The 11,498-nt window shown below is 34.2% G+C and overlaps 1 protein-coding gene across 1 annotated transcript in view; it reads right to left on the bottom strand.

The window, feature by feature from the left end:
- Positions 1–5,188: 5,188 nt before the first annotated feature.
- LOC102606148 (zinc finger CCCH domain-containing protein 24) overlaps positions 5,189–11,498 on the bottom strand; it is a 21,163-nt gene continuing 14,853 nt past the window's right edge. Inside the window, exons 11-14 of the mRNA XM_006340095.2 lie at positions 8,843–8,938; positions 6,622–7,056; positions 5,913–5,956; positions 5,189–5,797 (exon numbers count right to left, since the gene is read on the bottom strand). Of these exons, the coding sequence (XP_006340157.1) occupies positions 5,548–5,797; positions 5,913–5,956; positions 6,622–7,056; positions 8,843–8,938 (825 nt within the window). The 3' untranslated portion in view covers positions 5,189–5,547. The remainder of the gene's footprint in view (positions 5,798–5,912; positions 5,957–6,621; positions 7,057–8,842; positions 8,939–11,498) is intronic.

Below are 11,498 nucleotides of genomic sequence, written 5' to 3'. Positions count from 1 at the left end.
TCTAAAATAGCAGACAAAAAATGATCACTAGAGAGTTACATATAGATGGTTGTAAATTTTTATTTTATTTTTATAATTTGTAGTGAGAATGATACACCAATAACAATAATAATAAATTCAGAATAATTTTATAATACACTCTTGTCTCAAGTAAAGCATAATAAATAACAAGTCTGCACAACAAATATAAAAAAAAAAAAATGAAAACAATAACAATAACAACAAATTTGTTCTATGTGATCTCACAAGTGAAGTCTGAGCAAAGGGTAGTGTGTATACAATCTTGCCTCTACCTAATTGTGAAGGTAGATAAGCTATTCTCGATAGATCATCGACTCAAGTAAAGCATAACAAACAAATACATATACAAAGAAGAAGAAGAGAATAGTAACAACAATAAATAACACGATAACTGAAGCAAATGAAACAACATGTAATACTAAAATCGCTAGATAATACTAACAAAACTGAAAAGGAAACAAGACATGTTCGGACTACCTACTAACCTCCCATCACAAAAGAAATTCAAAATTCAAATTTTGATATTTCAAGAGTTTATAGGAACCTTTGCTTTTATTTTTTATTTTTTATTTTCAAAAGACACTATAAAATGTTTTGTTAAAGAGAATAATTCCCTGTTTGGAAAGCATCAAGTTCTAAAACCATTGGCGCTTAAAAAGAAATTTTTGCATTAAACTACAATCTCTTCTACACAAATTTCTTTTCATTGAACACTTTATTTTCCTTTCTCTTTTTTCATAATTAGTACATCCAAACAGATCTTTGCAACTAGACATATTTCTAAAAGAATCACTTTTTTGAAAAAAGAAATGTTTTAATGTTTGATTGAGTCAATGTATCGAGGCAGAGTTAGAGGTCTAGTTATGAATTCAATAAAATCAAATAACTTTAGCCAAGAAAATTATATTTATGTCGAGAAATGCATTTAATATTTATATAAATAAATTTATTCAGAGTTTAGTAAGTTATCTCTTCTAGAATTTTGCATACAAAAAGTTAAAATGTCATTTAGATGTTTCTACATAGATGACATATCCTTAAATTAAACTCACATCAAACAAAGTTTTTGGAGGTAAAGTATAGATAATTAAGTATTAAAAATAATTAAACTAATCCTATTGTGCTATAGGTAAAGTATGATTTTGACCCTTTTTTTTCCTTTTCTTTTTTCTTTTTACTTTAATCTTTGTCTGTCAGTGATAGAAAAAGAAGAGAAAGCACAAAAGCAAGAAAAAGCTAAGACAAGTAGGTTAGATTGTTACAGAAAGGTTAAACTCATATAATTAGGCTTAAAAAGTAAGATTAGGTCTAACTCTAGATATGAAAATATCAAACCTAAAAGTTGGTTAGGTTCAAATTTATCATGTCAATCTAAAGATATTTACTTGGTGCAACAAAGAGATCAAGAAAACAACGTGTGACAATAAAGTTAAAAGTTAATGTATTGGAAAAATGAAATGAGTTATGACCGCTACTCCATTAGAAACGCTACTCACCTTTAATAATCGAGGTTATAGGAAAGTCGGTCACTTAACTATATCTAATTTCAAATTAGTTAAGATTCGACTATGTAAGTTCTATGTGTTCATCGCATTCAATATTTAAAAGGCTCATCGGAATCAAATTGTCTTTTATATTTTATATTTTATATTTTTCACTCGGTGTCTGGTGCTCGAATTGAAGCTTCGACTAAATGTAGATCACACACTGCAGGGCCTCTTAAGGATAACACTCCCAACAAGATTTTCTCCATACCCACGGCTCAAACTCGAGACATCTGGTTAAGGGTGGAGCAGTCTCACCACTGCACCACAACTCATATTAGTGAACCATCTATGTGAGTTGCCAACTTCTTGTACTTATTGGGGATTTGGAGCAATAATACATTTGCACATTAACTTAAAAAGTAAGACTCATAAGAATGTTTATCTACCCTAGAAGTTACCAAACTCACATAATTAGGCTTAAAAAGTAAGAATAGGTCTCAAGTATACACATGAATTATAATATTTACACGTGGTCAAAGTCTAGATATAGAAATAACAAACCTAAAAATTGTTACACTAATTTAGTATAGAACTTCAGTGCTTCTTATTTACAAGGAAAAGTAGGTTAGGTTCAAATTAATCATGTCAATCTAGAGATATTTACTTTATGTAAAGAATAAATTCACTAAAACAATGCCTAACAATAAAGTTAAATAGATTTAGGTTTAAATAAATGAAATCAATCAAGCCACTTCTCCACTAGAAACACACCTCCACTTTAAATGGTTGAGGTGGTAGGAAGGTCTGAAAGAGAACTCGATCATTCCAGTACATTTCAATTTCGAATAAAATTGACCATATGAATTATCTATATCCCTTTAGAATCGATATTTGAACAACTTGTCAGAATTGAACCATCTTTTATGTTAGTCGCCAACTTACTTCAACACTCCTCTTTGAGCAATTATCTTTTGTACATAAAATTAAAAAGTAGGATTTATAAGAAGGTTCTTTTACCCTAAAGTTACCTAACTCACACAATTAGGCTTAAAAAGTATATACACATTAATTGTGATATTTACATGTAGTCAAAGTCTAGATATAAAAGTAATAAGCCTAAAAGTTATAGCATTAATCTATTAAAGAACTTTTTAGAGTACAACTTAATTATAAGGAAAGTAGGTTTGAATTTATCAAGTCAAAATCTAAAGATATTCACTTTGTAATGAAGCATCAAGAAAACGTGTACAATGAAGTTGAATAAATTGAAATTAATTAAGTTTGACTATATTAATTCTCAATGTCCACTTTATTTGGTATTTGAAATGCTTATCAAAATTGAACTATCTTTTACGTTAGTCGTTGGCCTGCTTTAACACTTCTCTTTTGTGCTGATCGTCAGCCTACTTTAAGTCTTTTTAACACTTCTCTTTTATGTTAGTCGTCGACCTGTCTTTTAACACTTCACTTTTATGTTAGTCGTCGACCTACTTTAACGCTTCTCTTTTATCGATCGAAAGCAATTACACTTTTATTTTTTTAACACATAAATTTTCACAATCAAATCTAATCACACTATCAACATATATAAGTTAAATTTGATGAGAAAATATAACTTAAATTGTTGTTCAACCTTTCTTTCATTTAGTTAGAACCACCTAAAACAAGAGGAAAATCGAATTAGGATATGACTCATTTCCAGTTGTTGAATCCTAAACTAAATCAGCTCGTTTATTTACATTGCATCCTACTATAAAGTCCTTGACTTAGAATTTGGTTTCCTACTTTTATTTTTGGTTGTCTCAAATACTTGGTTATTCTACAATGTAAAAGTGTTTGCTTTTGAGCAAGATGTAACTTGTGAACTCATGTGCATGATTTATTTGGTTTGTCACCTTGTTTCTAAGTGATTTTCAATGGTTTTTTTTTGTGTCAAATCTTAACGGTTAAACCGATAACGATCAAAAACCTATAAACCAATAACCGATAAGCCAATAGCTTAATGGTTCTACAATGGTTTAGCATCTCTACAAACCGATAAACTTCAAAACCGAACCGGCCGATACGCAGCCCTATCAAGACATAAACAATGTATCGAGTACCTCGAGTGATGTATCCAAAACCGAAATACAATGTCAAGACATTTTAAAATGTATCTAGATTTCACCAATTTTAATTTAAAAAAATCAAGAAAAAGTAGGATGTAATAACTCTTAACACTAGGATTTGTGTTTCAAGTAAAATATTTCTCTTGAAAAACATTTTCTTCAAACCAATGAATCTTTATCTGCAAAGATTATTGGGAACATATCTTACAGTTCCATATTTTTTTTTATCTGAGATCCCCCCCACCCCCCAAAAACAAAACTATCATTTGTGTTCTTTTGCTCTTTTGGGTCCATCTTCTTTTTCCCTTTTTCACATTAAAAACATCTAATGATGTGTCATTGTCATTCTTCAAAAAGCAACTTATTCACGCTCTGTATTTATATCAAATTAAATATAAAAAAATGTACGAAGAAAACATGTCATGTATTTATAGATTTGATGCTAGTTCCTAGCGCGCATAAATGTTTATTTTATTAGGTTGTTATGTAGTGCAAAAAAAAGAACTTTTTATTCGACGCGTTCCCCTCTTTCCCCTTTCAACAGAATGAAAATCAACTTTTCCCTACTTTATTTTGAGCCTAATTTTGTTGAATATAGCACAAGATTTTCCAAAGAGAAAAGAATGAAAGCTAAGTGTAACAGCTATCAAAGCACCTTCAACAAATACATTGTCAACAATCTACACAATTGGGGTAGAGAACATTCCTATAAAAGAAAGGGAACATTAGAATTCCAACTTTAATAGTCATTGACTCAAACCATTTATAAAGAAGCTACAAAAAGGGGTACTTACCCTACCCCAATAATGTGGTGTCTTAAGTCGTTTGGTAAAGTGTATTAGTGATGTCTGCATTAACTATACATTTATTTACAAAAATATCCTTACCAATTATGGTAGAAAAGTTGTAAAAATGATGTAGAGGGGCAATGAGTTATGTAACCATGTTAATGCATGCATTAAAATCTCTTGCATTACTAATACCTAGTAATCTATGGTATTAGTAATACAGACATTAATACACAATAGAGTGTATAACTAATATAACATGAAAAAGTGTTGCAAACAAGATATTACCAATACACGTAGTTAATGCATGCATTATTTTACTAATACACTCTACCAAACGACCCCTTAGTCATCTTGCAAGTACTTCGACTGTTCCATCTTACCTGCTAGCTCCCACCACTACAAATACCAGACAGGCTTCGCCTACCAAGGTGCAGATGAGAAGAAATCACCGGCATTTAGCACAAAGCGTAGTAAAACCAACACCATTTGCATCCGCAAGAAACAAACTAATAATCATATCCAGAATCCGGTTTTTCTGCCGAGAGATATTACAAGGATGAAATAATGTTCTCCCTTATTCGAAGGAGATCTTATGTTTTCTATCACAACTAGGATGTCTGGGAATCGTCATAGTAAGAGTACAAATATTTGTACTTGTAATTCAAGCGATCAAGTTTCCTCTCCGTTTTAGGAGATATATTGACTTCAACCGACAACATAACCATAAACACAAACAATACAAGAATCCATGATTAAATCCGGCTTATGCAACGGAACAAAATGACTAAAACTTACTCAACATAACAGAATTCTTTTCACTTGAAATTGTTACAGCATCTTAAATTATATGAGAGGTCATAAACATAATCTGTCATTACATTAGAGGTATTCTTTTCGAACAGGGAATCAGAGAACTGGAAGTTGGTAGTTAAATAAGGAGACAATTACAAAACAATATCATGGAAATCTTCCACGAATAGAAGATTGCCTCAAAACTGCCATCAGCAACATCAATAACAGATATCTAGGTCGAAAGCCCGTCCCTTGTTTTTCACATTGAGAGAACAAATCTAAAGGAGCATTTCTATTTTCCCTCATAAATATGGCTACTCAAGATTATCATTTAGGAAATAGATAAATTTACCTCTCCAGAAGCATCACCAGTTCACAATGAGGAGAATGTGGAAAAAGATCAACAGCCATGGCTTTGACAGGTTTAAAAGGCTCTGAATTGGGCATAGATTTGGTCCTATGTCGTGCAAGAGTAGCGCTGGTCATCTTCCTCCATAATCTGTTGTTTTTATTATCCCCCTTCTCCGATTCATCTGGAGAAGGTGTGCAGAGCTCAATAGCATTTGCAACCAAGCTTTCAGGATTACAGGAAATGTAACTGAAAAGAACAGTTCAACATAAACAAAAGTTAGACTATAAATAACAGTGGAAAAAGTCCAAGCAGCGAACAAGAAAATGGAGAAGGGATAAGTTGATGCATCAACGGAGCTTACACAAGCCTCCTTAGACGTGAATTAGTCCTTAAAAGTTTGATAACCTACAAGCATAGAGAACAAAAATTAGCAAAGCAGCTCAGTTCAAACCACAACATTCAAAAACGTAGGAAACACATTGTAGCACAAAGTAGCTTTTTTCAAACCTCAACACTCAAAAACATAGGAAACACATTGTAATATCTATCCTGAGGGTCACATAAAACAGGGATTAGATCAAAGATAAGATGAAATCTTCATCCGTTATATTGGATGAAAAAGCATATAGCTTAGAGACTGGTGACCAGCATCATAAGGAACCAAATTTCTTCTGTCAACTAATTCACATAGATATGAAGTGTTCAACATATGGCACGAGTTCCTTTTTATTACACTTCCTCCCATTTCTAGTGTAATCTTACTCGTAACACCAAGATTCTGGCCTCCATGCAGAACTTGGTGCATTCAGCAACTAGAAGTCGAGGAATGTTATAAAAAAATTCTGGTGTTATCTGAAAAATAAAAATTCAGAATAACATTACACTATACTCGTCTAACAAGTGAGTCCTAAATAGAAAGCAGGTCTTCTCAATGGCCAGAAGGAAGATTTCCCAAGCTGCATATCTAGCCTTACGATGTGGCTAACAGAGCAATTAGACATTAGAGAGCAGTAGTGCACAAAGTACTAAAACAGATAACAGCCAAGGATGAAAGCAGAGAAATCACTTACAGTGGGATGAAGTCCAGCACGTGGAGGATCTACAATTGCAACAACATTCTTGAAATGTTGCACTGGAGTGGTCAAATTCTCTGATGAACACTTCTTAAGTTGGGTTGCTGATTCTGTAATGCCATCTGCTGAAGATTCTGACAAGCTTTTACCATTGGTACACTCAAGGCCTGTTTTCCCCTCAGGTTCAGCGGCGCCATCCGTAGAATTCATATTCTCAGTAGGTGTTGTATCTTGATCAATGCACATGCTTTTACCATTTTCAGACCCAGTACCCGATTCCCCATCTGTTTCCGATGCGTTAACTATAGAATCAGTCTTCTCTGTGGAAGTAGTATTTTCTTGGTTTTTCTTTTCTTTTATATCTAGAAGTCCGTCTACTTTCGGAGGTGAAGCAAGATATTCTTTCAGTACAGATCCCATGACATTCTCTGCCTGCAATCTCATAATGCAAATTATGGAATTAAAATGTGCAGAACAAATTCGGAAACAAAAGATACTATATGCTACAGAAAAAGGGAAATACAGATGAACATGGTCATTGTTTCCACAGAAATCTAAGCTAGAGCTCCCGAACAAAGCTAACTAGTCTTTACATACAGGTTGTATCAAAAGTAAGCTAGCTTTCCAACACTAGTTCAGATATACTTCCGAATGTGTTAAAGGCAGATCCATCGGGCTTTTACACTTGGTTACTCAACTTAAAATGCCTGATATATCTTTTTCCTAAACTAAAAAAAGACTTGTATATCTTTAATGGAGTTAAAAATGGGACGAAAACTTTAGATTGTTAGAATCTCCTGCTAGATTAGTAACATCATCTCCCAGATAGCTAGGTCAGCAAGAAACTAAAGGTGGCTCATAATATCGTTTTATTGAAAACAGTAAACCTCTGCAATTGCCCCAAAACAGTAAAAATCCTCTGGCCTTCAGAGCATGACATTACAATGACTACATCGGAAACAGTATAGTTTCTCCAAGCATCAGGTCTAATCCGATTGGCTCAAAAAGGGAATGTAGGAGTTGCTCACAAAGGACAACATTCTTGAAGCCCCAACATAGAAGCAAGAAGTATAATTTGGAACACAAAATGCACCACCTACTGCCATTTCTGATGATGGTCTATAAGCTGTAAGTGGTACTTAAATTTGGTAACCACATGACTTAGTCAACCTGATTAAAAAAGCTGCATGAATTACTAAATATAAATGGGAGAACATAAGATCCCCTCAAACTAGTCCATCATTTCTAAAAAGATACTTAAACTTTGCCTGGACCCGCTCGAAATGAACCCATACCATCCTGGAGACGAAACAACCAGATATCTGGGACACACTGCCACAGGTCAAGAAGAACTTTTTTCATTTATATTCCCCCTTCTTCTATCAAACATCCCTCCTACTAGTACTAGGAGGAGTTAGATTGGTGTATGTTCGGGGATTTGCTGGTGCAAGACTGGTGGGAGGATAGGTGGAGGAGTGGTCCATGGAAGAAGAGAAAAAAGGAAAATTTCTTCTCATTTGTTCTAGCCTTGGTGGACAAGAGTTATTTGGTATTTGTTGTTGTAGGGTCTGGCAAGTATATTGTGGAATTAGTCGAGGTGCGCTCAAGCTGGCCCGGGCACCGCGATTTAAAAAAAAAAAAAAAGGGAAAAAAGATGTGCAAAAGAATTATGAAAGAAACACTAAATTACACTAATTTTGGAGATTTTCACGCGCTTCAATGGTTGTGTGGAACACCAAAAATGCCACATGGGCTAAAAAGGGGGTATTAGTACTCTTCGAAGTTCGAACAACTATAGGGGCAACAACAACACCAAACCCAATGAAATCCCACAGGAACTATAGGGGAGTCATGGTAAAATCCATATCAAAATCAAGGTTTAGCTTGCTTAACCTTGGGTTAATTTACTTCACCTAATTGAGAAGAAAATTTTCTGAACCCTTAGTCATAGGAGGACGCCCCACAAAGTTTGTCTTTTTAAAAACTAGAGACTAGTTTAAGGGGGGGGTCTTTCTGTATTTTCCCAAAAGAAAATCATCACTCTATAGTTTCATGGCAATGACCGAAAGCAAGTAAAATAAAATGTGAACGAAATCCATTGGTAGTGACTAGTTTTATAAAGAAGGTATGACAAAAGCCAGAGGACAGGCCAATATTACAATAGTGAAGGGGGGAGGAAATAGTGAGAAAACCAGTAAAGATGGTAGTCCAATCTGACCTTTCCACAAATAAATCTACAGTTCTTTATCCCATTGATTTCAGCATTTCTTTGAGCATCAGAAACAGCAGAAGCATTCATTTCGATGCCAACAACCTGAAGAAATTAATGTTTAGAAGAAGCTTCTTATCATCTCAAGACATCCAAACATATTCAAAGTGCATATAGATTTAGTTTTCACCTTGTTACAAAACGTTAGTAAGACACTCTTAAATGAGAATTGAAATACTAAGTCAGTAACAGAAAATGAGGTAGCATTGTCGATTTTCTATTATCTTATGATCCCCTAAAAAATTCTCCTGTGTTTCAAAAGCTTTACACATTTTCCTTCTTGACTAGCCAAATGCTTGACCACTTTCTTAAACTGGTTTTTTTTTCTCCCTGCACAATTAAGCAAATATATCCATCCCATTTTACTGAATGCCCCAAATAAATGCAAACTGTTACTAACTTATATTTCTTGAATTTGGATTGATATATTTGTTTTTAACCAAACATCCATTTTTTTAGTTTTAAACTATTACTCCTACGAATTGGATTTATATCCAGTTTTCCATTTTGGAACATCCAAAAATTCGACTCAGTTCATATAAAGAAAGATTGTTTCCTTTGATGAAACCTTTACAGTGTTAGAAACAACTTTTCTGTATTTCATTTTCCAGAAAGAATAAGTAAATGTATGAGACTATGGAAATGGAATGGCCTTGGAAACTAATTTCGAAAATCAAGATCCCTCACAAGGTTTCAGGTTTCACTTGGTTGGCAATCAGGAAAGCATGTCTAACCCATGAAGTGTTACAATGAAGAGGTATACAGATTTGCTCAAGGTGTTACATGTGTGGGGAAGAGGCAGAAGTTAACAGTCACCTTTTCTTACAGCTGTAAATCTGTGGGACATGTTCTTATGTATACTTGGAGTTAACTGGGTAATGCCCAAGACTACTTTAGACTTGCTGAGACAGTGGGAAGGAGTGGGCAGAAGAAGAAGATCCAAAGAAGACTGGTGGAAGTGCATCCCAGCCTGCATTTGGTGGACATTGTGGAAGGAAAGGAATGAAAGATCACATGATGGGAAACTTAACAACACTCAAAAAATCAAGATGAATAGCTTGAGCTTGCTGTATTTTTGGTGTAAACAGGATTTGGTGGGAGAGGTAGATAGCTTAGTGGATTTTAGAGCTCAATTGTAAAGTTTTTGCCCAGTTTCGACTTTTGAAACTACCCCCTGTGGGGTTGTAAATCCCACCTCATCATGCTCTGCTGATGAGTTTTGACGTGAATATAAAGTTACCTTTATCAAAAAAAAGTAAATGTATGAGCCCATATGTACCACAACAGATATTGCGCATTTGCACTACAGAATTTTATCTTAATATATATGTTAGAATAGTAATAGGTATATACAATCCTACTTAAAATAGAAATGGGAATAGTAATAGTAATAAGAATAATATATAGTGTCTTACTTAGAAAAGGATTGTATTGCAGTGTCCTAGTTGGAAAAGGTGTCTATTGTGGTGTCTATAAATAGGATTTCTCTGTAATAAATTAATAATGTAGACAACAACAATTCAATAATATTCTTCTCTTATATTTCTCACATGGTATCAGAGCCTCTACGATCTTGGTAAACAATCAAAGAACTTCCGCTTCCGGCAGGCGGCTATTACTCATATATGTCACCCGTCTGGCCAACAATTATGCTAGCAAAACTTGTAGCACCGTGTCATCTTTTCGGTGAATACTTTTCCATATTTAATTTGTGTAGCACCATGCCATCTTTTTGGTGACTACTTTTTCATAATTAATTTGTGTAGCACCGTGCCATCATTCCGATGACTACTTTTTCATAATTAATTTGTGTAGCACCGTGCCATCATTCCGATGACTACTTTTTCATAATTAATTTGTGTAGCACCGTGCCATCATTCCGATGACTACTTTAACTACCTTTTAATATCCTATATGTGTAGCACCGTGCGATCTTTCCGGTGACTATTTTTTCCATATTTAATTTGTGTAGCACCGTGCCATCCTTCCGGTGACTACCCTTTTTGCATATCTGATTTGTGTAGCAACCGTGCATCTCTCCGGACTACTTTTCATATTTAATTTGCATAGTACCGTGGATTTTTCCGAACTACTTTCTCAAATCTGAGTTGCATAGCACCGTGTGTCTTTTCGGTGACTCCTTAGATTTGATTTGCATAGTTCCATTCGTTTTTTCGGTGACTCCTCAAATCTGATTTGCGTAGGGTTGTGCCATCATTTCGACCCTACCCATATAATTTCTCTTTTTCAGTAGGATCGTGCCATCATTCCGACCCGACCCATATTATTTCTCTTTTTCAATGGGGTCGTTCCATCAATTCGAACTATCCTATATAATTTCTATTTTCTAGTTGGGTCGTGCCATCATTCTAACCCTAACCATATAATTTTATTTCTTAGATTGTGACCACTTTCAGCCATCAAATCTGATACTCCGACGTATGAGCATGTTCTGGCCAATTTTTCGGTGACTTTCTTGTTTAATATTGTTAGAATAGAAATAAGTATTTCCTACTTAGAATAGAAATAGGAATAGGAATAAGAATAGGAATCCTAGTTGGAAAAGGATTCCAATGTAGTGTCTATAAATAGGGTCTCAATGTAA

This window comes from Solanum tuberosum, unplaced genomic scaffold, assembly GCF_000226075.1.
Source record: "Solanum tuberosum cultivar DM 1-3 516 R44 unplaced genomic scaffold, SolTub_3.0 scf00017, whole genome shotgun sequence".
NCBI lineage: Eukaryota > Viridiplantae > Streptophyta > Magnoliopsida > Solanales > Solanaceae > Solanum > Solanum tuberosum.
The sequence above is the reverse complement of the archived record's forward strand: the minus strand, read 5'-3'. Positions and strand labels throughout refer to the sequence as shown.